This window comes from Aulonocara sp. 'chitande type north' Nkhata Bay, linkage group LG14, assembly GCF_057382095.1.
Source record: "Aulonocara sp. 'chitande type north' Nkhata Bay isolate Kocher_YH1m ecotype deep benthic linkage group LG14, A_spYH_male_GT1.1, whole genome shotgun sequence".
Taxonomy (NCBI): Eukaryota; Metazoa; Chordata; class Actinopteri; order Cichliformes; family Cichlidae; genus Aulonocara; species Aulonocara sp. 'chitande type north' Nkhata Bay.
In genome coordinates, this window is record NC_141357.1 from 39,913,452 (window position 1) to 39,939,811 (window position 26,360).

Below are 26,360 nucleotides of genomic sequence, written 5' to 3' on the forward strand. Positions count from 1 at the left end.
TCATTTGTTAGTAACTGGGCTCATCTGGCAAATGTGACAGCAAGTCAGTCTCTTGAGGATGTGCTGTCGGATCTCATTGGTCCTAATGCCGTAGACAACTGGGTTGAAACAGCTTGGAAAAAGCAGGTACATGGTGCTGAAGAAAACTCGACTGGCTGCAGGGAGGCCGTTTCTGATCCGATATGACAGGAAAGCAGTCAGAGCCAGAATTTAGTATTTAGTATTTATTTATTTATTGTCATTGTCAAGAACAATGAAATTGCGTTTGGGGCTTCCATACAACCCAAAAAAAGAAGAAAATAATAAATACCCCTTAAAACCCAAGTGTACATATTTAACCCAGTGTGACTCCAATGCAATAAGACAATCCTTAGCAATAATGTTCGTAGAAATTCAGACAAAGACCTGAGAAACATGACAAAATACAACAATGCAACCCATTCAATATTATTGTACTGTGAGATATGATATCAGATATGATAGTTATCTATTTAAGAAAGAGGGGGGGGGGGGGGCAGGAGGGGGAAGAGAATAAAGATATGATGCACCAATGCAGACCAGTTCATTGCTATTAAGAAGTTGGATATGGTTATTGTCCGTGAGAGGGGGGCAGAGAGTTCAGGAGCCTCACAGCCTGTGGATACAGGCTGTTGGCCAGTCTGGATGTTCTGGCCTGTATAGACCTGTACCTTCTCCCTGAGGGCAGCAGATGGAAAAGGTGGCGCGCAGGGTGATGTTGGTCCCGCAGGATACTGTGCACCCTCCTCAGACAGCGAGTGGGGAAGATATTACTGATCTCTGGCAGACTTGTTCCAATAATTCTGCCAGCTTCTTTCACCACCCGCTGGAGTGCTTGCTGATCGGCCTTGGTGCAGCTGGGGAACCACACTAGAAATCCATACGTCAGAACGCTGCTGATGGCACAGTTGTAGAAGTTCAACATCAGAGATCTGGGAATGTGTGCGCTCCGCAGTCTCCTCAGGTAGTAGAGGCGCTGTTGGGCCTTCCGTGCAACTGAGGTGATATGGTTGCCCCAGGACAGGTCCTCGGTCACAGTTACCCCCAAGAATTTAAAACTGCTCACCCTCTCCACCGCCTCACTGCCAATGAAGAGAGGCAGATGGTTGTTATGACCCTTCCTCCGGAAATCTACAATGATCTCCTTGGTCTTTTTGGTGTTTAAGACCAAGTTATTGTCGTGGCACCATGACTCTAGTTGTTGCACCCCTGTCCTATAGTTTGTTGCGAGTAACACAAGGGCACAAAGTTGCTGAACAACAGCTCTGAGTAAACACTCCGTCTTCTGGAGCATGTACAAACTGATATTAATCTTTAATAGGGCTGTCAAAATTGAGAGCCAACAAAACAACTGCCGTACAATGCCTGTCATGGTCCCCGTGTCTGCCTGGCTGACTCAGGTTGGCTACATGTTTCTTGTTTACATCTACCTCTCTCACGCTTGCCGTGTCTTGCTGGGGCGGAGCTCATTGCGGGCTCCCGCCCCTGGCCCTCTCACCTGAAGTTAATCACACACGTGTTTCATTGCCTAAACTCATCCACTACTTAACCCTTTAAAGCCGGTCGGAGCAGCATGCTCCGTTTTGCGTAACTATTTTTAAATCCCTGTAAAACCTGAACCCTGTAAGCTAGCGCAATAATTTTTTTTGCATATGAAACCGGAGGAGTTGTACTTACATCTTACGCCATCAGCTTGTCCTCGGTCACGGTTTCCTTCCACATAAAGCTTTGCAAAAACTGCATAAAAAGCGCTTGCAGGAACAAAAACATGATATTCCAGAAACACGCTTTGCCGATCCGATCAGCTGTTCATAGCACTTCCCACATTGAAACAGACGTCAGCGCGAACGATGGCATGTCCGCATTTCCTGCCCGAAACCGGAAGTGACGTCATTTTCGTGGAAATATAGTTTTTTACTTGTAGGCCTTAAAAGCCTATACTGGTGTTTTTATAGGTCATGTTTGACTTTATGCTTTTCTGAATAGTTGCTGGGATGCTTAGAACTCGAATTGCACAGCTGGAAATAGTTTATTTTGATGCACCTGATGTTTTCTTTGCAAATTTGCATCATAGGATTGTTTTTTCCTTTTTCCTGCAGTATATGTAACGGATGTATTTGTGATTTAACACAGGTGTTATTCTAGAAGGGAAACCCTCCTCAAAAACGGACGGAGCAGTGGAGCCGCCGAGGGAATGCACTGAATTAAAAACTGTATAATTAAAATATAATTTATTATACAAACAATTAAAAATGCAAAAGCAATTAAAACAACCCTGGCCAAGGGGTAACACAATAAAAATCAATAAAACACAACATTAAAAGTCCAGTGGCATCCGCCACGATATAAAAGTCACAAAGAACTAAAAAATCCAGCGAAGTGGTGTAAAAGGGAAACCCAGCGGAGTCCTCGCCTTCCTCCCTGCATTCCGCGTCCCAGTACGCTGAAGGAAGGGAGGGAGCGGCAGTCACTATTCTTTTCAAGCAGTTTTCATTCATAAAAAGGGGATAAGTCGAAGACTTACCCCGGGTGGGCAGAGCTCTCAATTCCGCTCGCCGCTTCTTTAAAACTGCAAATCGGCACCAGCTGTCTCGCCGCCTCTGCTCTCCCGCAGTGCACAAGCTGGGCTCTTGTTGCTACTGCCGTCCGACTGTTCGCTCTGCGTCCCTAGTCGCTGGTGCTGTATCGTCCTCCCGCACTGCTGACACCAAGCTTCGCCAGCCCTTCGGCTTGCAGGCGCCGGCGCCGCCTGACACCGCTCACTCCTGCCCGTCGCTCAAGCCTCCCCTCAAGCCTCTCCTCTCTGTGGTCTTCCAGGCCCTCTTATTGGCCTCTGGGACCTCCCAGGTGTGATCAGGTTTATAATCGGGTAGGGGCTGTTAGGATGCCTGGGTCGTTGACCCAGGGTTTTTGAGTTTATTTTATTATTTATTATTTTCAGTCTTTGGTTTCTTGGTTCTGTCTTATAGTTTATGTCTCTGTCTTCTCTAGCTGCTCTGTCTCCCCTGTCAGCTGTATCCCCTTGTCTAGTTCGCGTCTCTGTGTATCCTTAGTTGCTATATCCCCGTGTCCAGTCAGTGTCTGCCCTGGTCCCACGTCTCTGTTCCCTCTGTTGTAGTGCCTGCATGTGAGTCTGTGTCTTTTGTTCAGTCTTTGTTATGGGTTTCCTGTTTTACTTTGAAAGTCCATGTCTGATGTTAATGTATCTGGTTTTGCTTCCCCTTGTCTCGTTAGGCCTGATTTGCCCCAGCTGTGTTTCCCTCCTGTTACTCATTCCCTGATTGCTCCCTCTGTGTATTTAAGCCCTGTGTTTCTCTGTGTCCGTGTCGCGATCTACCGTTTATTTAGCTGTGTGTTTTGTCAATCCGCCGGTGTTAGTTTATTTTTGACCTTTTTTCCAGTTATGTTATGTTTGAGTTCAGCATTAAAGCTGTTTTGGTTTAAGTTTCTCTCTGGAGTCTGCATCTTGGGTCCTATCCCTGTCCGCACACAGCCGTCACCTAACAGAAGATCACGACCATACTATGGACCCAGCAGACATTGAACTTCAGGAGCGACGCCGAGCAGCCTTTGCCCAGCTGGAGGAGGAACTCCGCTGGAAGCCATGGCTCACCCCTGACGTCGTGCGCATTTTCCATGGCACTCGGCTGGCTCTCGGTGGTCCCCGGAGCTGTCAGAAGTCTCCACCTGTTGCTCCGCTGGCACTCAAGATGCGGCCGCTTCAGTTGGAAGTCCTCCGCGTGGCTTCAGGCGCTCACGCTCCGGCCTCAGCGTCACCATTCTGTGCACCGGAGGCTCAGTTGCTAACGCCGCCAGCTACCTCTGCCCAAAGGAAACGGCGCTCACGTCGCCGTCATATGGACACGTCTGAGCAACCTCCGGTGGTGAGTCAAAAGGACTACACCTTCCAAACTCCACCTGAGCTGTTAAACAGTAAAGACTATGAACTTACCTCAGACACTTTCGGGATTTCTTTTCTCGACGAGGATTTGGATTGGGAGGCCAGTTTTGGTTTGAATCCTCCCGCGCTAGTTCATCACAATAAGCATTCGTCTGAGATTTTTAGTTCGAGGTCTGCTTGTTGGAGTGGGAACAAGCTAAAACCCAAGTTTGCCGAGTCTGTTTTTTCTGAGACTGTGAACACTGCTAAACCTAAGACTGTATGGACTGTTAAACATGGTGGGAAAGGGTCATCACCTATTTTTGATGAACCAGTTTTCAGTGAGCCTGCTCCTTTGCCTTCCGGTGCTCCTCCGCCCAGGGCAGCTGCGGTCCAGCCGTCTCCTGCACCTATATCAGTTCCTCGGGTGAGGGGGGCTAGGGCCCAGTTTGTCCCTGCTCCAGTTTCCAGGCCGGCTGAGGCTCCGCTAGTCTCTGCGCCCGTGCCTATTCCGCGGATGGGAGCGGCTACTGCCCAGCAGGCCCCTGCACCGGTTTCTGTCCTCGCTGGAGGCTCAGGTGAGCCCGTCCAGCAGTTTTCCGTAGGCTCGGAAGACATAGCTCAGCTTAGTGCGCATCCACCACCTCACCCACCATTACTACCATTGTTACAACAGTCAATACAACTTAAACTTCTCTCCATAGCTCAAACATTAGCTCACCTGTCAGCTCAGTCACCTGCTCAGTTCTCACCTCAGTCATTCACTCCACCGTCTGTTCCCGCTGGGGGTTCTGGAGAACCGCTTCAGCCGTCTCTTCCTGCTGGAGGGTCCGAGGGGCCCGTTCAGCCACCTGTCTCCGCTGGAGGGTCCGAGGAACCGCTTCAGCCGTCTCTTCCTGCTGGAGGGTCCGAGGGGCCCGTTCAGCCACCCGTCTCCGCTGGAGGGTCCGAGGGGCCCGTTCAGCCACCCGTCTCCGCTGGAGGGTCCGAGGGGCCCGTTCAGCCACCTGTCTCCGCTGGAGGGTCCGAGGGGCCCGTTCAGCCTCTTGCCTCGTCAGCTGGAGGACCCAGCCAGCACGTCCCAGTGTCTGCTGATGGTTCTGGCGAGGCCGTTCAGCCACCACCGGCTCCACCGCCTGGTCCAGCCTCCGAGTCTGCAGCTCCGCCTGGTCCGGCCTCCGAGTCTGCAGCTCCGCCTGGTCCGGCCTCCGAGTCTGCAGCTCCGCCTGGTCCGGCCTCCGAGTGTTCAGCTTCGTCTGCTCCTGAGATCTCCCTGCTGTCTGTTCCTGCACGTCCTGTCCGGCCTGCACATCTTGTCCGTCCTGCACGTCCCGCCCGGCCTGCACGTCCCGCCCGGCCTGCACGTCCTGCACGTCCTGTCCGGCCGATGACTGGACGTCGTTGCCGTCATGGACAGCCCTCTGAACTACGCCGCCGTCATGGACGGCCCCCTGAACTACGCCGCCGCCAGTGCCTCCTGCCCGGCCGGCCTTCTGACCTGCTCTGCAGCCGGTGCCTCCCGCCCGGCCGGCCTCCTGACCTACTCCGTCGCCGCCGGTGTCTCCTGCCTGCCCGACCCCCTGAACTGTTTTCTGGGCTCTTGGGCCGTCAGCCTCCGGGCCGGCCCCCTGAACTTTGTGTGAACTGTTTTTCCTGGCCGCCTGCGCCTGTCGTGAGCCTGTGTTTTGTTATGTTGCTTTCTGGGCTCCGTTGTTTGCACTTTTTTTTGTTTCTGGCTCCTTGTTTGGTTTGTTTCGAGCCCTCCGTCCTGTTTCCCCCACCGCCCTCCCTGGTTGGGTTGTTTTTTGTTTTGGTGTTTCGGTTTGGGCTGTCTGGGAGCCAGCCCTTTAGGGGGGGTACTGTTAGGATGTCTGGGTCGTTGACCCAGGGTTTTTGAGTTTATTTTATTATTTATTATTTTCAGTCTTTGGTTTCTTGGTTCTGTCTTATAGTTTATGTCTCTGTCTTCTCTAGCTGCTCTGTCTCCCCTGTCAGCTGTCTCCCCTTGTCTAGTTCGCGTCTCTGTGTATCCTTAGTTGCTATATCCCCGTGTCCAGTCAGTGTCTGTGTCTGCCCTGGTCCCACGTCTCTGTTCCCTCTGTTGTAGTGCCTGCATGTGAGTCTGTGTCTTTTGTTCAGTCTTTGTTATGGGTTTCCTGTTTTACTTTGAAAGTCCATGTCTGATGTTAATGTATCTGGTTTTGCTTCCCCTTGTCTCGTTAGGCCTGATTTGCCCCAGCTGTGTTTCCCTCCTGTTACTCATTCCCTGATTGCTCCCTCTGTGTATTTAAGCCCTGTGTTTCTCTGTGTCCGTGTCGCGATCTACCGTTTATTTAGCTGTGTGTTTTGTCAATCCGCCGGTGTTAGTTTATTTTTGACCTTTTTTCCAGTTATGTTATGTTTGAGTTCAGCATTAAAGCTGTTTTGGTTTAAGTTTCTCTCTGGAGTCTGCATCTTGGGTCCTATCCCTGTCCGCACACAGCCGTCACCTAACAGAAGATCACGACCATACTATGGACCCAGCAGACATTGAACTTCAGGAGCGACGCCGAGCAGCCTTTGCCCAGCTGGAGGAGGAACTCCGCTGGAAGCCATGGCTCACCCCTGACGTCGTGCGCATTTTCCATGGCACTCGGCTGGCTCTCGGTGGTCCCCGGAGCTGTCAGAAGTCTCCACCTGTTGCTCCGCTGGCACTCAAGATGCGGCCGCTTCAGTTGGAAGTCCTCCGCGTGGCTTCAGGCGCTCACGCTCCGGCCTCAGCGTCACCATTCTGTGCACCGGAGGCTCAGTTGCTAACGCCGCCAGCTACCTCTGCCCAAAGGAAACGGCGCTCACGTCGCCGTCATATGGACACGTCTGAGCAACCTCCGGTGGTGAGTCAAAAGGACTACACCTTCCAAACTCCACCTGAGCTGTTAAACAGTAAAGACTATGAACTTACCTCAGACACTTTCGGGATTTCTTTTCTCGACGAGGATTTGGATTGGGAGGCCAGTTTTGGTTTGAATCCTCCCGCGCTAGTTCATCACAATAAGCATTCGTCTGAGATTTTTAGTTCGAGGTCTGCTTGTTGGAGTGGGAACAAGCTAAAACCCAAGTTTGCCGAGTCTGTTTTTTCTGAGACTGTGAACACTGCTAAACCTAAGACTGTATGGACTGTTAAACATGGTGGGAAAGGGTCATCACCTATTTTTGATGAACCAGTTTTCAGTGAGCCTGCTCCTTTGCCTTCCGGTGCTCCTCCGCCCAGGGCAGCTGCGGTCCAGCCGTCTCCTGCACCTATATCAGTTCCTCGGGTGAGGGGGGCTAGGGCCCAGTTTGTCCCTGCTCCAGTTTCCAGGCCGGCTGAGGCTCCGCTAGTCTCTGCGCCCGTGCCTATTCCGCGGATGGGAGCGGCTACTGCCCAGCAGGCCCCTGCACCGGTTTCTGTCCTCGCTGGAGGCTCAGGTGAGCCCGTCCAGCAGTTTTCCGTAGGCTCGGAAGACATAGCTCAGCTTAGTGCGCATCCACCACCTCACCCACCATTACTACCATTGTTACAACAGTCAATACAACTTAAACTTCTCTCCATAGCTCAAACATTAGCTCACCTGTCAGCTCAGTCACCTGCTCAGTTCTCACCTCAGTCATTCACTCCACCGTCTGTTCCCGCTGGGGGTTCTGGAGAACCGCTTCAGCCGTCTCTTCCTGCTGGAGGGTCCGAGGGGCCCGTTCAGCCACCTGTCTCCGCTGGAGGGTCCGAGGAACCGCTTCAGCCGTCTCTTCCTGCTGGAGGGTCCGAGGGGCCCGTTCAGCCACCCGTCTCCGCTGGAGGGTCCGAGGGGCCCGTTCAGCCACCCGTCTCCGCTGGAGGGTCCGAGGGGCCCGTTCAGCCACCTGTCTCCGCTGGAGGGTCCGAGGGGCCCGTTCAGCCTCTTGCCTCGTCAGCTGGAGGACCCAGCCAGCACGTCCCAGTGTCTGCTGATGGTTCTGGCGAGGCCGTTCAGCCACCACCGGCTCCACCGCCTGGTCCAGCCTCCGAGTCTGCAGCTCCGCCTGGTCCGGCCTCCGAGTCTGCAGCTCCGCCTGGTCCGGCCTCCGAGTGTTCAGCTTCGTCTGCTCCTGAGATCTCCCTGCTGTCTGTTCCTGCACGTCCTGTCCGGCCTGCACATCTTGTCCGTCCTGCACGTCCCGCCCGGCCTGCACGTCCCGCCCGGCCTGCACGTCCTGCACGTCCTGTCCGGCCGATGACTGGACGTCGTTGCCGTCATGGACAGCCCTCTGAACTACGCCGCCGTCATGGACGGCCCCCTGAACTACGCCGCCGCCAGTGCCTCCTGCCCGGCCGGCCTTCTGACCTGCTCTGCAGCCGGTGCCTCCCGCCCGGCCGGCCTCCTGACCTACTCCGTCGCCGCCGGTGTCTCCTGCCTGCCCGACCCCCTGAACTGTTTTCTGGGCTCTTGGGCCGTCAGCCTCCGGGCCGGCCCCCTGAACTTTGTGTGAACTGTTTTTCCTGGCCGCCTGCGCCTGTCGTGAGCCTGTGTTTTGTTATGTTGCTTTCTGGGCTCCGTTGTTTGCACTTTTTTTTGTTTCTGGCTCCTTGTTTGGTTTGTTTCGAGCCCTCCGTCCTGTTTCCCCCACCGCCCTCCCTGGTTGGGTTGTTTTTTGTTTTGGTGTTTCGGTTTGGGCTGTCTGGGAGCCAGCCCTTTAGGGGGGGTACTGTTAGGATGTCTGGGTCGTTGACCCAGGGTTTTTGAGTTTATTTTATTATTTATTATTTTCAGTCTTTGGTTTCTTGGTTCTGTCTTATAGTTTATGTCTCTGTCTTCTCTAGCTGCTCTGTCTCCCCTGTCAGCTGTCTCCCCTTGTCTAGTTCGCGTCTCTGTGTATCCTTAGTTGCTATATCCCCGTGTCCAGTCAGTGTCTGTGTCTGCCCTGGTCCCACGTCTCTGTTCCCTCTGTTGTAGTGCCTGCATGTGAGTCTGTGTCTTTTGTTCAGTCTTTGTTATGGGTTTCCTGTTTTACTTTGAAAGTCCATGTCTGATGTTAATGTATCTGGTTTTGCTTCCCCTTGTCTCGTTAGGCCTGATTTGCCCCAGCTGTGTTTCCCTCCTGTTACTCATTCCCTGATTGCTCCCTCTGTGTATTTAAGCCCTGTGTTTCTCTGTGTCCGTGTCGCGATCTACCGTTTATTTAGCTGTGTGTTTTGTCAATCCGCCGGTGTTAGTTTATTTTTGACCTTTTTTCCAGTTATGTTATGTTTGAGTTCAGCATTAAAGCTGTTTTGGTTTAAGTTTCTCTCTGGAGTCTGCATCTTGGGTCCTATCCCTGTCCGCACACAGCCGTCACCTAACAGAAGATCACGACCATACTATGGACCCAGCAGACATTGAACTTCAGGAGCGACGCCGAGCAGCCTTTGCCCAGCTGGAGGAGGAACTCCGCTGGAAGCCATGGCTCACCCCTGACGTCGTGCGCATTTTCCATGGCACTCGGCTGGCTCTCGGTGGTCCCCGGAGCTGTCAGAAGTCTCCACCTGTTGCTCCGCTGGCACTCAAGATGCGGCCGCTTCAGTTGGAAGTCCTCCGCGTGGCTTCAGGCGCTCACGCTCCGGCCTCAGCGTCACCATTCTGTGCACCGGAGGCTCAGTTGCTAACGCCGCCAGCTACCTCTGCCCAAAGGAAACGGCGCTCACGTCGCCGTCATATGGACACGTCTGAGCAACCTCCGGTGGTGAGTCAAAAGGACTACACCTTCCAAACTCCACCTGAGCTGTTAAACAGTAAAGACTATGAACTTACCTCAGACACTTTCGGGATTTCTTTTCTCGACGAGGATTTGGATTGGGAGGCCAGTTTTGGTTTGAATCCTCCCGCGCTAGTTCATCACAATAAGCATTCGTCTGAGATTTTTAGTTCGAGGTCTGCTTGTTGGAGTGGGAACAAGCTAAAACCCAAGTTTGCCGAGTCTGTTTTTTCTGAGACTGTGAACACTGCTAAACCTAAGACTGTATGGACTGTTAAACATGGTGGGAAAGGGTCATCACCTATTTTTGATGAACCAGTTTTCAGTGAGCCTGCTCCTTTGCCTTCCGGTGCTCCTCCGCCCAGGGCAGCTGCGGTCCAGCCGTCTCCTGCACCTATATCAGTTCCTCGGGTGAGGGGGGCTAGGGCCCAGTTTGTCCCTGCTCCAGTTTCCAGGCCGGCTGAGGCTCCGCTAGTCTCTGCGCCCGTGCCTATTCCGCGGATGGGAGCGGCTACTGCCCAGCAGGCCCCTGCACCGGTTTCTGTCCTCGCTGGAGGCTCAGGTGAGCCCGTCCAGCAGTTTTCCGTAGGCTCGGAAGACATAGCTCAGCTTAGTGCGCATCCACCACCTCACCCACCATTACTACCATTGTTACAACAGTCAATACAACTTAAACTTCTCTCCATAGCTCAAACATTAGCTCACCTGTCAGCTCAGTCACCTGCTCAGTTCTCACCTCAGTCATTCACTCCACCGTCTGTTCCCGCTGGGGGTTCTGGAGAACCGCTTCAGCCGTCTCTTCCTGCTGGAGGGTCCGAGGGGCCCGTTCAGCCACCTGTCTCCGCTGGAGGGTCCGAGGAACCGCTTCAGCCGTCTCTTCCTGCTGGAGGGTCCGAGGGGCCCGTTCAGCCACCCGTCTCCGCTGGAGGGTCCGAGGGGCCCGTTCAGCCACCCGTCTCCGCTGGAGGGTCCGAGGGGCCCGTTCAGCCACCTGTCTCCGCTGGAGGGTCCGAGGGGCCCGTTCAGCCTCTTGCCTCGTCAGCTGGAGGACCCAGCCAGCACGTCCCAGTGTCTGCTGATGGTTCTGGCGAGGCCGTTCAGCCACCACCGGCTCCACCGCCTGGTCCAGCCTCCGAGTCTGCAGCTCCGCCTGGTCCGGCCTCCGAGTCTGCAGCTCCGCCTGGTCCGGCCTCCGAGTCTGCAGCTCCGTCTGGTCCGGCCTCCGAGTCTGCAGCTCCGCCTGGTCCGGCCTCCGAGTGTTCAGCTTCGTCTGCTCCTGAGATCTCCCTGCTGTCTGTTCCTGCACGTCCTGTCCGGCCTGCACATCTTGTCCGTCCTGCACGTCCCGCCCGGCCTGCACGTCCCGCCCGGCCTGCACGTCCTGCACGTCCTGTCCGGCCGATGACTGGACGTCGTTGCCGTCATGGACAGCCCTCTGAACTACGCCGCCGTCATGGACGGCCCCCTGAACTACGCCGCCGCCAGTGCCTCCTGCCCGGCCGGCCTTCTGACCTGCTCTGCAGCCGGTGCCTCCCGCCCGGCCGGCCTCCTGACCTACTCCGTCGCCGCCGGTGTCTCCTGCCTGCCCGACCCCCTGAACTGTTTTCTGGGCTCTTGGGCCGTCAGCCTCCGGGCCGGCCCCCTGAACTTTGTGTGAACTGTTTTTCCTGGCCGCCTGCGCCTGTCGTGAGCCTGTGTTTTGTTATGTTGCTTTCTGGGCTCCGTTGTTTGCACTTTTTTTTGTTTCTGGCTCCTTGTTTGGTTTGTTTCGAGCCCTCCGTCCTGTTTCCCCCACCGCCCTCCCTGGTTGGGTTGTTTTTTGTTTTGGTGTTTCGGTTTGGGCTGTCTGGGAGCCAGCCCTTTAGGGGGGGTACTGTTAGGATGTCTGGGTCGTTGACCCAGGGTTTTTGAGTTTATTTTATTATTTATTATTTTCAGTCTTTGGTTTCTTGGTTCTGTCTTATAGTTTATGTCTCTGTCTTCTCTAGCTGCTCTGTCTCCCCTGTCAGCTGTCTCCCCTTGTCTAGTTCGCGTCTCTGTGTATCCTTAGTTGCTATATCCCCGTGTCCAGTCAGTGTCTGTGTCTGCCCTGGTCCCACGTCTCTGTTCCCTCTGTTGTAGTGCCTGCATGTGAGTCTGTGTCTTTTGTTCAGTCTGTGTTATGGGTTTCCTGTTTTACTTTGAAAGTCCATGTCTGATGTTAATGTGTCTGGTTTTGCTTCCCCTTGTCTCGTTAGGCCTGATTTGCCCCAGCTGTGTTTCCCTCCTGTTACTCATTCCCTGATTGCTCCCTCTGTGTATTTAAGCCCTGTGTTTCTCTGTGTCCATGTCGTGATCTACCGTTTATTTAGCTGTGTGCTTTGTCAATCCGCCGGTGTTAGTTTATTTTTGACCTTTTTCCAGTTATGTTATGTTTGAGTTCAGCATTAAAGCTGTTTTGGTTTAAGTTTCTCTCTGGAGTCTGCATCTTGGGTCCTATCCCTGTCCGCACACAGCCGTCACCTAACAGGGGCGGAGTCTTTCCAGGACAAGTCACCAAATAAATACTATAAAAACATGCAGTAAAACTCATAAAAATAACCCATTGTACAATATTAAAAAGGTAAAACACAGCAAAACATGCATAGTAAAAAACCCTAAATAACTTCTCCCTTTCTACCCCGTGACATATATAAAAATTGCTGTATCTCCAAAATAAAACTATGAAGACACTCAAAATAAATTTCCTGTTGTTGTAAACTATTTTTTGCAATTTTTTTGTATTTAAAGATTTGAGGGATAAGTCTCTTAAATTTCTCCAAGTAGAAATATATGTAAAAAACAAAACAAAAACGATTTTCAATTTTTTTGTACTTTATTGCACTTGTTTGCAATTGATGTAGTTACTATGGACTTAATGCAGACATATTATTAGAATATGGGCTATAACAGTTGTATTGATGTGTAGCAACTTGAAATGCTCCCAAAAATGGCAAAAAATATAAAGTAAGTTCTGGCAGACTTGGTTCTATGGTAGGTCTTAAAGGGTTAAGGCAGTGGCTGGAAGCATCTCGTCGCGGACTATTGAGTAACCTCGGCAGTAAGCTCCGGAGTACTAGTCTCTTGTTGCCTTTTCGTATCGCTGACCCTTTGGATTAATCACTTGTTGTCTGTAAACAGGAATTCCGTTTCTGTCAGGGTCCTGGGACTGGGCGACCCAGGACCCCTGGGCAGTCATGGACCTGTGATACTATTATGTATTTTTGGTGTTGCTTCCCCTTCTCCGTGCTTGTACATATGTGTGTGTGTGGGTGGCTGTGTGTCTGAGCGCTTGTTTATAGGCGCCGTCAGGCCTGGGGGGTGTGGCCCTGCTAGGGGACTGGCCACACCCGAAGCCACACACCTGCTGCTGATCAGGCCTCGTCGGGGGAGCTACTTAAGAGAGTCTTGGAGCGCCCACCGACGCGGGATCATTGCACGAGACTCCACGTTAGTCTTCTGTTCAGTTTAGTCTGTGAGTGTATGCCTACTGGAATTACGTGTCTTGACGGCTGCCTCTGTCATTTTCCCCTCAGGAGGAGCGTGGAACACCGGAGGGCAGCAGGCACGGGGTGTGTGTGGACACACGAGAGTGGAGAACACGGAGCACGGACTTTTTGGGAAGACACGACACGGGAGTCACGGGAGAGCACGGGGATTTACTGTTATTGTTTCCATCACTGTAAATAAACGCACTGTTTATACACAGAGTACCGCACCTGGGTCCTCCCTCCCCACATCCCCCACGGTTTGCCACGCCAAACCGTGACAGCTTCCCTGGAACCCTTGGTGTGCGGGCTGCTGGTGTGCTGTGTTTTTGTGAAGTCCCTTGTGTGTGAAGAGCTCCTTTCCCGGATTTCCCTGTGCCCTGGATTCCCCCGCCCTCTCACTTGTATATATTTGCACCTGGTGTTGTATAGTAAACGTAACTGTATTCTAGCTTCCTCGTCTGCGCTTGAGTCCATCCCACTTCGTGACAATGCCATCTGCCATCTTAGCTGTAAAGGTCACATGACTGCATCACATGATTAAAATGCATTATCGTTTTTGAAAACCTTCGGTTTTTTGCAGTTGTAGAATGTTTAGCTGATTTAGAGTTTAGAAATGTGTTATCATAGAATGTAGAACTGTTGTAGAGACACTGCCCTTAAAGTAATAAAGGCCCCACTCTGTCGTGGACTTAGGAGTAGTGTACCCCTCCCCCACTTGAGCTGTGAAAGTAAAACAGAGAAGAGTTTATGCTGAGTGGAAATTCCCCAGAGGAAGTTTTAGGGTGGGGGTCTCAACATTGTAACTGGATACCTGTGGTCTGGAAGTGAGAGGGGTTTTATGACCTCTAGGGAGTTACCTACACCCACAGTGTTTTAACGGTCACGCACACACATCCACACGCACACTCACTCATGAGCACTCACATAGACACTAGGGAACGTGCACATGTAGGCATTCATGTGCTCGTGCACATAGACACAGACAGAGTTTGCAGCACACCGTAGGGGGTTTATGATGGGGACGTTTCTATAAAGCTGGCTGTAACTAACAAAGGGGTGAAGATTTTGGAGAGGGACATTGGCCTCGTCTTCCCTTCTAGAAGTGCATGCTTAAATGAAGAAGAGTAAATTTTAAAATTTTAGTTGTAACTTTTAGAGCTCTGCACGGTGAAGCTCCCCAGTATATCTCTGACCTGTTGAAACCTCATGTTTCATCCCGAGCACTTAGGTCTTCAGGTCAGAGGCTACTGGTGGTCCCACGTACTAGATTTAAAACACGTGGGGATCGGGCTTTTCAGGCACCGAGGCTGTGGAACTCTCTGCCGTTGTCTTTACGCTGTCTAGACTCTACTGACTCCTTTAAAAAGCAGCTGAAGACATTTTTATACAAACGGGCTTTTAATTAATTTAATTAATTTTAACTTGTATGTCGGATCTTACAGTAAAGCACTTTGTGATTTTTATCTGTGAAATGTGCTATATAAATAAATTTTACTTACTTACTTACTTAAAGATAAATGAAGATGAATAAAGATTTTGTGGCACCTGACTACTAAGTCCGGTGCCATCTCTGGATGCTCGAGGAATAAAAAGAACCGGGGTAAAACTGATTTGCCAACACAGTCCACAAGGCGACACGAAAACGGCATTTCAAATGTCTCCACTTTGGAGAGCGTTTTCAAAAAGCTCCGTTTTCCTTGACTGAAGACGCCGTCTCAGTTTGGATGGAGAGAAAATGATGCGTTTTCAAACGAAAACGTATTAGTGTGGACATGGCCTCAGTCAGACTCGGCCCCCACCTCTCCCCCCAACAGGTCAATCTGCCTCCCCACCTACTCCACCCTCCTCCACCCATGCACACATTTTACAATGGCAAGTATATTTGTCCTTAAAAGGTTTCCCCTTTTTTTTGTTCACTCCCTCACATCCACCCTGATCAGGAATTTGCTGAGTCCTTCCATACTCTCACTGATTCATTCAACAACTGTGGTCAGAATGCAGCTACCCGTGTCCACTAACAACTTCTTAAACCCATGAAACCTTCAAACTTCCCTGAGAACAGTTAGTGATGAGACCAGGGTGCTGCAGAGGAGGTTGTTCTGGTGGTTTAAGATAAGATAAGATAAGATAAGATAAGATAAGATAACCTTTATTAGTCCCACACGTGGGAAATTAGTTTTGTCACAGCAGGAAGTGGACAGTGCAAAAGTTATGAGGCAAAAATTAGAATACAATAAGAATAAATACAGTACACAGCTGTACAGAATAGAATAAAATAATATACTATATACAGTAGAATAAAATAGAATAAAAATATACAATAAGATAAAAATAGAATACAAATACAAATACTATATACAACTGAGTAAAAATACAACGATGCCAGAAAAGATTATTGCACTTAGTATTATTGCATATGTATGGATGTGTGTGTTTGTTCAGTTAAAGTCTTTATTATGGAGTCTGACAGCAGTGGGGAGGAAAGACCTGCGAAATCTCTCCGTCCCACACCGTGGGTGCCGCAGTCTCCCACTGAAGGAGCTGCTCAGTGCTGTCACAGTCTGCTGCATGGGGTGGGAGATGTTGTCCAACAGGGATGACAGCTTAGCCGCCGTTCTCCTGTCACTCACCACCTCCACTGGATCCAGAGGGCATCCTAGAACAGAGCTGGCCCTTCGGATCACCCTGTTCAGTCTCTTCCTGTCCCCAGCAGAGATGCTGCCGCCCCAGCAGACCACGCCATAAAAGATAGCAGAAGCCACCACAGAGTCATAGAAGGTCTTCAGGAGTGGGCCCTCCACCCCAAACGACCTGAGTCTCCGCAGCAGGTACAGCCTGCTCTGCCCTTTCCTGTAGAGGGCGTCTGAGTTATGAGTCCAGTCCAGTCTGTTGTTCAGATGAACACCAAGGTACCTGTAGCTGTCCACAGCCTCAATGTCCATACCTTGGATGTTCAGTGGTTGCAGTGGAGAATGCTTGTGCCTGCGGAAGTCTACCACCAGTTCCTTGGTTTTACTGGCGTTGATCTGGAGGTAGTTCAGCTGGCACCAGTTCAGTTTAGTGTCCAGGATCAGGAAGGTTTGTATTTCATGGTCTCTGCAGACGGTGCTGTTCATAAGGCCAAAGACTGACATCATTTCCCTGAACAGGTAGGCGGTCTTTGTCAGGTTTTTTCTGCTGATTTGTTGCATCAGTCAGCTCCAGCTTTAGTGACGGCTGCCTCTGCGATCAGGGAAAGTTTCAGTGAGCGTGGCAGCAGTAAGGCGAAGCTTCACAAACACACAATGGTACGTTTGTGTAGAGAATACTTTTAAGTAGATACTTTGACAGATGTGTGTAGCACATCTGTGTTCATTAACATAAAGAGAGAAACGTGTTTTTCCTGCTCTGATCATGTGATGATGGCTTATGATGAGAAACGCCTAAAATGTGAAATTGTGTGTTTGCAGGATCACAGTGAAGACACAACGCAGGGGAACAAAATACAGCTCATCATAAACTCCTCAAAGGTTTCATACTTCACACTTGCTGCTTACTTCGACACCAGTACTTTGAAATATTTCTGTTTCACGGTTGTTATGTCTTTATACTTATTGATTCTTTGCGCCAATGTCCTGCTGATTGTGGTTATCTGTGTGAACAGAAGCTTACATGAACCTATGTACATGTTTCTGTGCAGCCTGTTTGTGAATGAGCTGTATGGTAGTGCAGGGCTGTTTCCGTCCCTCCTGCTTCAGATCCTCTCTGATGTTCACACTGTTTCTGCTCCTCTCTGCTTCCTGCAGATCTTCTGTCTGTACTCGTATGTCTGTGTTGAGTTTTGCATCTTAGCCGTCATGTCTTATGACAGATACCTCGCCATCTGCTGTCCTCTGCAGTATCACACACGTATGACGCCTGCAACGGTTGTCTTGCTGATTGCACTTTCCTGGTTATACTCTTTTCTTACCATTCTTGCTTTGATCTTACTGATCGCTCCTCTGGAGCTCTGTGGGAACGTCATTAACAAGGTTTACTGTTTGAACTACTCCATTGTGAAACTGGCCTGCTCTGAAACCACAGCAAATAACATTTATGGTCTTTTTATCACAGCTCTCACAGTCTTTGTTCCAGTTATCTTAATCCTTTGCTCGTATGTGAGGATCCTCAAAGTCTGTTTTTCTGGATCCAAACAAACCCGACAGAAAGCTGTCAGCACCTGCACGCCTCACCTGTCCTCTCTGCTAAACTTCTCTTTTGGTGTTTGCTTTGAAGTGATCCAGAGCAGGTTCAGTCTGAGCAGTGTGCACAGCATGGTGCACATTGTTTTATCGCTGTACTTTCTAACCTGCCAGCCGCTCTTTAACCCCGTACTGTACGGACTGAACATGTCCAACATCCGCAAACGTCTGTTTGCTCACAAAAGGAGATAACTGCAGAAGCAAAATCATCATCATGTCTGCTCTGAACACTGAGGTGAATATTGTATATTATTATTATTATTGCATATTATTCCATGTAAATACATGGCTGCCTCTGACTCGTGTAAACTCTTCTGTGCAGATTCAAACCAGCAGCCTCTGAAAGCCATCTTACTCCTCTGGTTGCTCATGATTCAGACTCAAATACTGTGTTTGCAGCATGAATCACAATAGGTTTCTTACACAGTTATTACAGTTCTTCCGGCAGAGGCACAGTCTGCCGTCGCTTTGTTGAGAGATTCTGAGTGAAATGACACACCAGCAGCTGAGTCTTTACCTCCTCCAGCACACAGCACATTTTCAGAAACCACAAACAGAAGATTTTAGCTCATACATGCATCACAGCTGCACTTTCCATACAGCCGGACCAACGTGGAAAAATTCAGTAAAAAGGGTTAAAGGTTCATTTGACATCTCTCTGTAGGCCATCCAGGTGCTGGTTGTCTGAGGAGCTTGGAAAGAAAAGCGACTGGACTTTTCAAAGTTTATTTTGGGCCTTTGTTAGACAGTGCAGTGAAGACAGAGAGAGAGGCGAAGCCATGTGGCAAAGGGCTGTCCCGGGCTGGCCGCTCTGAGTCACATGGGGTGCTGTACAGGTGACTGGCTGTAGCTCAGGAGGTAGAGCAGGTCACCTACTAATCGCAAGGTTGGTGGTTCAATCCCCCTAGCATGTATGCCAATATCCCTGGGCAAGGTAGTAACCCGAAGTTGCTCTCCAATCCCTCCGTCCATTGTGAAAAAGGTTGTGGGTCATTACCAGCAGAGATTTGGGCTGAAACCATTGTGAGACTGACAAGATGTGAGTGGACATCAAGGCATCTGGGAAGGATCCCAGAATAAATCGGAGTTGTAAGCCCCCCTTTGTTCAAAGATGGTCATTCGTAGTGAACATAGATGACTTCTGTCAGTTCTGAGTGAGGTCGTTTATGTCCAGAAGTCCAGATGCTTTCTGTTCAAGTCCTTAAAAGTTAAACTGACCTAACACCCAACAGGATCTTGCTGTTCTGCAGGTTGTTAACCTGTAAAGTCTGAACTATGAAATAATTGCCAGAAAATTAAACTTTTTGGAAACTGCAGTTTTTAATTGAACCTTCTGACAATTTTTTTTTTCAAAAGTAGAAGACAATACATTCATAAGTTTGCATCATTTTTGCCACCTTAAACATTTCTGCTTAACAGGATCAGCTGACCATGGGGTCATTCTGCACGTGGATCATTCCAGATCCGTGGGATGGTCTATCAGTCTCAACCTGCCTCAGTTTCATGTCTGTGATGTGGAGCAGCAGGAACTTGGTGGCAGATCTGTTTTTGATCATTCACTGCAGGAAAGTTCACAAAGTGCATTCTGGGAAAACCTTCTGATTCAACTTTCTCTTTTTGAATTTTGCAGCACTTCATTAGAAATGCTTAAATCAGTTGATTTGTCAGGGGAGCAGTTAAGAGGCACTCGCTGACTTTTAGTGACCCACTTGAGGTTTAGGTCAGGGTTCACTGAAGGCCGGGTTCAGACATGGGTTCATGTTTGGCAGCGATGACGGTCCAGTGTTCTCTGAAGCGAGTGAAGTTTCTACCACACAAATGCAGCCTTTAATAAAAATGCATATTTAAAGGGTTTTGTTTTTAGTGCGAGCGACGAGTTTATGGCCGTTTTCTTCTTGTCTCAGCGTGCAGTTAATCATGTGACAGCCTGACTCTAAACCCTCAGTGGCCCTCAGGCCTGCTGTGTGTTAGGAAGCTAACGTGGCGCTGGGATCAGTGCCGTCTTGGACCGAGAGTTGACTTTTAGTTATTTCCACAAAAGATGAATTTAAGACTTTGAACAAAGTGAGAGAACTTTTCTGTTGAAGTAAACCTGCTGATGCTGTAAGAGTTACATCATCACTGTAACAGGTAGATTAAAGGTCACCTGTGCATGTAAACATTTCTGTCCCTGAGGTGTCTCCTCATTAGCCACAGTTTCCTCCAACTCCCTCTGATGCAACTATCTGTGAGTGCTTTTGACCAGAGAGACCAATCAGCCGGAGCGGACCTCAGCTCTGGTCTCAGAGGGCTGAGGACGGTAATGACCCCCCTCAGAGGACCCACCCATGAAGACACACCCTGCAAACTTCATACAGACTTTCTGAAACACTGCTCCAGCTTTTTCCTGATGTTGTAGAATGTGTTGTCCATATTTATGTGGACACCAACTCTGAACATCCACCAGCTCACTGCTGATCCACTTAGTGTTGCACTTTAGCCACATGCTAAGAAACAGAATAATATAAACACATTACAGAAAACTTTAGAGTCACACGTGCAGTTTTATTATGCATATTCCACACCGGTGTAAATAGGTATAAAAGTTCATAAAAGTGTTACCAACGATCCAAACATTGTCCACTCCTGCAGTTCCTGGCGTGACAGCAGTGTTCTGCTTTTTATAATGGCCTCCTTCACATCACTGTGACCTCTTTGGGCTGCATAATGAAAGTTCACAGTCAGCAACCCTGACTTCCATGCCTGGACTCAGCAATAGGCCACAGCTGGTCATGAAACAGCTTGTCATTGTTTCAACTTTGTTGTGACCAGTAGGTTACAAAAAACAAGGAAAGCTGACAAAACAGACACAATATCGTAAGTTATGAGAAGGTTTTCTTACATATTGCACTGCTGAAACAGAAATAGGCGGTACTGTATGTTCCCAGGTTAAACTCATTATAATCAATGATTATCCTAATCCTATGGAATCAAAATACATTGATATGCAAAAGATCTTCATTTCTTTATATTCAGCCATGTGGCCACAGCTCCGTACACAGCTTCAACAATGAAGGTGTGGTCCACTCAGCTTCCCTCAAAATGCTGTTGAAGCTTTGCAAGATCCAGGAATTAAAGATCTTGTGGACTGGACCCTCTGCCAGATCCTCCCAGCACACCCTCACTTTATGTTTAGATATTCTAATTGTACCCAGCATCCTCCCCCTCTACCTGATCCAACTTACCACCAGCTGGTGATCAGCTCTATTCCTTTCACCCGGGTGTCCAGAACACATGACTACAGATCTGATGATTTGATGATCACAAAATTGATCATCGATCTGTTACCTAGGGTGTCCTGGTGCCATGTGCGCTTATGCACATCCCTGTGTTTGAACATGGTACAGACATACATACATCCGGCAACAATCCCCCAGCAACACAATAGAATAGCTTTTTATTGTCACTGTACATGTACAGTGAAATTTTGTGTGTTCAGCACCAACTGTGCAGCAATAAAAATATAAAAAGTAGAAAGCAGGAATGAATAAAAGACAAGGGGAGTTTATATACAACAAAAATAATATATAGAAAACAGGACGTGTGGGATCTGCTTGACCTGAGGCACCAACCAGAGGGCAGCAGGTGGTGGGCGTGGTCACCTGTGATGGCCCTGGTTTACCTGAGACAGGAGGATCAGGTGATGACCTCCAGGGGTGTCAGAGGGCAGCCAATGATGTTTCTGGCAGTGTTAATGACCCTCTGTGCAGCCTTCCTGCTCTCAGTCGTGGCCCCTGAGGAGAGCACTCTCCACTGAGGAGCAGTAGAAGGCCAGGAGCAGCTTCTGGCCCAGGACACAGAGGAGGTACAGCTGCCGCTGGGTCTTCTTTTCCAGGGCGATGCTGTTGTGGGTCCAGGTGAGATCAGCTGAGATGTGGATGCCCAGAACCCTGAAGGTGGAGACAGATTCCACCTGTTCTCCATTTATAATGAGAGGGGAGTGGACCCGTCTGTGTCTCCTGAGGTCCATGATGAGTTCTTTGGTTTTAGGATGTTCAGCTTCAGGTTATTCTCTGAGCACCAGCAGGACAAGTTCTCTACCTCTGTCCTGTGTCCTATCTCATCTCCATCAGAGATGAGCCCAATCACAGTGGTGTTATTGGCATACATGATGATGACACCACTGTGATTGGGTGGTTTGGTGTACAGTCATAGGTGTACAGAGTGTGCAGTAGGGGGCTGAGAACGCAGCCCTGTGAAGCTTCCGTTGGTGAGGAATTCTTTGATCCAGGAGGGGTCTGAAGGTGGTCCAGTTTAGTCCTGAGGATGTTGGGGATTATGGTGTTGAATGCTGAGCTGTAGTCCACAAAGAGCATCATCACCAGGTGCTTCCTGTTCTCCAGATGGCTCAGCACTCTGTGACGGGTGATGGTATCCTCATGGATCAATTTGCTTTGTAACCAACCTGATAGGGGTCGAGAGAGGAAAGTAGACAGTCTCTGATGTGCTGAAACTATCCACTTAAAACACCTCATGACTACACATGTGAGGGTTATAGGTCTGTAGCCATTGAGGGTGTCTATTCCAGTCTTTTGGGGGATGGCGATGATGGTGGAGGCCTTAACCCTTTGTGGTCGGTCGGAGCGGGCACATTCTGTTTGCCAATGCCAATGTGTGATTGGGCTCATCTCCATCAGAGATGAGCCCAATCACACATTGGCATCCTCGAAAGAGGACTTAACAACGTGGTGTATGCTGTACAGTGCAGCGAGGAATGCCCAGACCTCTACATTGGAGAGACCAAACAGCCACTTCACAAGCGCATGGCACAACACAGAAGAGCCACCTCCACAGGACAAGACTCAGCATCCATCTGCATCTTAAGGATAAAGGACACTCTTTCAAGGATGCCAATGTTCACATGTTGGACAGAGAGGACAGATGGTTTGAAAGAGGAGTGAAAGAAGCATCTATGTCCACTGTGAGCGACCATCTTTGAACAGAGGCGGGGGTTTACGACACCAACTCTCTGCCATCTATAATCCAGTTTTGAGATCCTTCCCAGACGCCTTAACGCCCACTCACATCCTGGACCATCTGACCTCAGGAAATCACATGATAGGGTGGGGCCAGGTTTCACAATGAACACACCTGAAACTCTGGCTGATTGGGACCCACGCCCAGTTTCACACCTTGGCTCAGGTGATTAGAGGATCATCAGGGGGTCCTTTTGTCCCTCTGTGGGGGGTCACTCCTGGAACACCCTCTCCACCGCCTCACTGCCAATGAAGAGAGGCAGATGGTTGTTATGACCCTTCCTCCGGAAATCTACAATGATCTCCTTGGTCTTTTTGGTGTTTAAGACCAAGTTATTGTCGTGGCACCATGACTCTAGTTGTTGCACCTCTGTCCTATAGTTTGTCTCATCATTGTTGGATATAAGTCCGAGCACTGTAGTGTCATCTGCAAACTTAACAATGAGATTGGACGCGCAGGAGGAAATACAGTCATGGGTGAAGAGAGTGTATAGCAGAGGGCTCAGAACACACCCCTGAGGGGCACCGGTGTTGACCACAAGGGTGGAAGAGGTGTTCTTACCCACTCTGACACTCTGTCTACGGTTAGTGAGGAAGTCCACAATCCAGTTGCACAGAGAGGAGTTAAGTCCCAGTTGGTGGAGTTTGGGACGGAGTTTGTATGGCCGGATGGTATTAAAAGCCGAGCTGTAGTCTACAAAGAGGAGCCGTGCATAGGTGTTCCTGTGTTCCAAGTGCTTCAGTAATGTGTGCAGCACTGTGGCGATCGCATCCTCGGTTGACCGGTTCTCCCTGTATGCAAACTGGTGCGAGTCCAGGGATGGTGGAAAAGCAGCTCTGATGTGTTTAATGACCAGTCTCTCCAGGCATTTGGCGGGAATGGGGGTGAGTGCCACAGGTCTGAAATCGTTCAGACATGTGACATTTGACTGTTTTGGGATGGGAACGATGGTTGCTGCTTTGAAACAGGATGGTACCAGTGAACAGGACAACGAGGTGTTATATATAGAGGTGAAGACGTCCGCCAGGTCCGCAGCACAGTCTTTTAGCACCCGGCCCAGCACTCCATCCGGCCCGGCCGCCTTCCTGGTGTTAATGCTCCGGAACACATGCCTCAGCTCATGAGTGCTCAGGACCGGAGCAGGGTCGGTTGAGGGGAGAGGGGACAGGACAAGGTCGGTGTTCTCCCTATCAAAACGGGCATAAAAGAGATTTAGATCCTCAGCCAGAGTAGAACTGTCGGCTGAGGGTGATGGTGTTCTTCTTTTGTAGTCCGTGATAGCCCTGATGCCCTCCCAGACCTGCCTTGGGTTTGTGTTGTTCTCAAACCTGGCCTCGATACGCCTCCTGTGCTGCTGCTTGGCAGTCTTGATGCCTCTTCTCAGGTTGGCCCTGGCAGCACTGTATGCCTCCTGGTCCCCGGATTTGAAAGCGTTGTTCCTTGTTCGAATAAGTTGTTGAACTCCGTGTGTCATCCAGGGTGGATTATTAGGGAACACACGGAATCGTTTCCAAGTTGTTACATTGTCCACACAGAAACAGATGTAGTCCAAGACAGTGGAGGTGTAACTGTCCAATGCGACACGATTGTCAGTGTCCTGCACCTTGAATACATCCCAGTCTGTGCAGTGGAAACAGTCCTGAAGCATCGGAATAGCATCCTGCGGCCATGTTCTCACGGTTTTGGTTGTAATCCCAGTGCTCTTGATCTTTTGTGTGTATATTGGGTGTAGCAGAAGGGAGAGATGGTCTGACAGACCCAGGTGGGGATAAGCCTGGGCTCTGTACGCATTCGCCATGTTGGTGTACACCTGGTCCAACGTTCTATCTCCTCTGGTAGCACACTTCACATTACGGTGGAAATTGTGAAGTACAGATTTCAGGTCCGCGTGGTTAAAATCCCCAGCCGCAATAAAGACACTGTCCGGGTGTGCTACCAGGCTGTTATTGATGCTGCTGCTCAATTGTGCTAACGCTAGCTTAGCATTAGCATCTGGTGGAATGTAAACAGCGCAGATGTAAACGGCAGAAAATTCCCGAGGGAGATAGAATGGACGGCACTTTAACACCAACAGTTCTACCTCTGTACTGCACAGTCTTTCTGTTACCGTGACGTTCGTGCACCAAAGGTTGTTAATATAGATGTACAGCCCCCCGCCAGTCTTCTTACCCGAGTCCGCAGACCTGTCGGCTCGATAGGCGGTGCGGCCTGCTAGATCGATAGCCGCATCGGGAATGGCGCTGTCCAGCCAGGTTTCAGTGAAAATCATGCACGAACAGTTATTAAAAGTCCGTCGAGTGGCGATCTGCAGTCGTATTTCATCCAGTTTGTAACGGATTGAACGGGCGTTGGAGAGGAATATGATCGGGAGTGGTGGTTTAAACGGACTAGTCTTTAGCCGTGCCCACAGGCCTCCCCGCTTGCCTCTCTTCTGCCTCCGCTTGCAACGTCTCCTCCTGCGGCTTGCTGTTGCGGGTAGCCCGGGGGTTGCTTAACGATCTCCGGGGGGATGAGATACTCGGATGTTAGTTGAAGATCTCCACGGCTTAGTTGTAGTAGATCATCTCTGTTGTATTGAAGTAACCCCAGACTGTGTGAAATAATACACAGTACCACCAAAAGTGCAAAAGTGTAGGAGCTCCGGGCCGCTGCGTCTGTGCGCGCCGCCATCTTAAAATGCCACTAAGACAAAGGCACTTACACTATTGGAATGAGGCTGACTGTGATGACCATGATGTGAGTGATGCAGGTGTGAAGTGCTTTTACACCTGACCTGCTGGACTTCAGCACAGAGCTGAATATCACCACATAGGAGGCAGCGATGAAGACAAAGTCAAGAACAGGAATGAGAAACACGGCCATCAAACCCACGAGGTTATTGATGGTGGTGCTTCCACAGGCCAGCTCCACCAAGGCCATGTGCTCACAGAAACAGTGGTTTATCACATTTCTCAAACAGAATGGCAATTTTCCAGCCAGACATACAAGGAGTGTGATCATGAGAACATTTCTGACAACAAGTGGTATTAAAAATGCAATGAATCTCGATAAGATCATGTGATTGTGGTAGTAAAGGGGTGTGCAGATGGCAAAGTAGCGATCCAGAGCCATCCATACCAGCAGAGTGGACTGAAAAGTTCCAAAAAAGTGGATGAAGTGCATCTGAACAAGGCAGCCGATGAGAGAGATCCCCCTCCAGTCAAACAGGAAGCTCAGCAGCATGTGGGGAACAAAGAATACAGGGAGGCTGAGGTCAATGCACGCCATGCTGGCAATGAGGATGTACATCGGCGAGTGGAGGCTTCTCTGTGAAACGATCACGTACACCAGCAGGGAGTTAGCAAACAGTGACACAACAAACATGAAGGAGAACGGGATGAAGAGGAACGGCCTCAGCTCTCCGAGTTCACTAAAGCCATCCAGGATAAAATGTGTGTGCAAAGAGACGTTCTCCATGCTCCCTCTTTCCTAAAAGGTTTTCCGTTCAACCAGCCTGAAAACAAAGAGAAAGAAACCTTTAACCTTTAATTAAACCTCCATTTGGTGATATACAAATAAAACTGAACTGAGTGTATTTAGACAACATTAAAGAGCAAACAGCATCACTGAGATATTAAATGATGTCAATGATGATCTATTAATACTCCACACTACAACACACATCCTGTATGAAACTCTTCAAGCTGTTAAGATGAATCATTAGTTATGTTGTGTTGCTCCATGTGCTAAGTGATGTCCAGGTCCAGTTGTCTGCTCTGTAACATGCATTGTGTAAGACATGGTAGCAGTGAATCATTTCCTCTTGCTGAGCTTTGTCCACTGACAGGGAAAACAGAAATATTCGAGGGGAAGCACGGAGGCCTACTTCACTTTTAAATGGTAAATGGCCTGTATTTATATAGCGCTTTACTAGTCCCTAAGGACCCCAAAGCGCTTTACATATCCAGTCACACACACATTCACACACTGGTGATGGCAAGCTACATTGTAGCC

The 26,360-nt window shown here is 49.7% G+C and overlaps 2 protein-coding genes across 2 annotated transcripts; one reads left to right on the forward strand and one right to left on the reverse strand.

Annotated features, from left to right (window-relative positions):
• On the reverse strand, positions 1-25,823 carry LOC147315277 (olfactory receptor 52K1-like). The gene is made up of 2 exons (XM_086262565.1): positions 25,081-25,823; positions 1-211 (listed from the first exon to the last, which is right to left on the reverse strand). Exons 1-2 carry the CDS (start codon positions 25,821-25,823, stop codon positions 1-3), a joined length of 954 nt encoding a protein of 317 aa, XP_086118691.1.
• LOC147315278 (olfactory receptor 51G1-like) lies at positions 16,791-17,543 on the forward strand. The gene has a single exon (XM_086262566.1). It carries the CDS (start codon positions 16,791-16,793, stop codon positions 17,541-17,543), a length of 753 nt encoding a protein of 250 aa, XP_086118692.1.
• Positions 25,824-26,360: the final 537 nt, after the last annotated feature.

Bases quoted from the DNA above. Each gene is read 5' to 3' on its own strand.
- LOC147315277 (XM_086262565.1), bottom strand. From the start codon at position 25,823: ATGGAGAACGTCTCTTTGCACACACATTTTATCCTGGATGGCTTTAGT. The intron at 212-25,080 runs CATTCCAATAGT...TACTAAATACTA, and splicing joins ATGGTCATCACAGTCAGCCT to AATTCTGGCTCTGACTGCTT.
- LOC147315278 (XM_086262566.1), top strand. From the start codon at position 16,791: ATGTACATGTTTCTGTGCAGCCTGTTTGTGAATGAGCTGTATGGTAGT.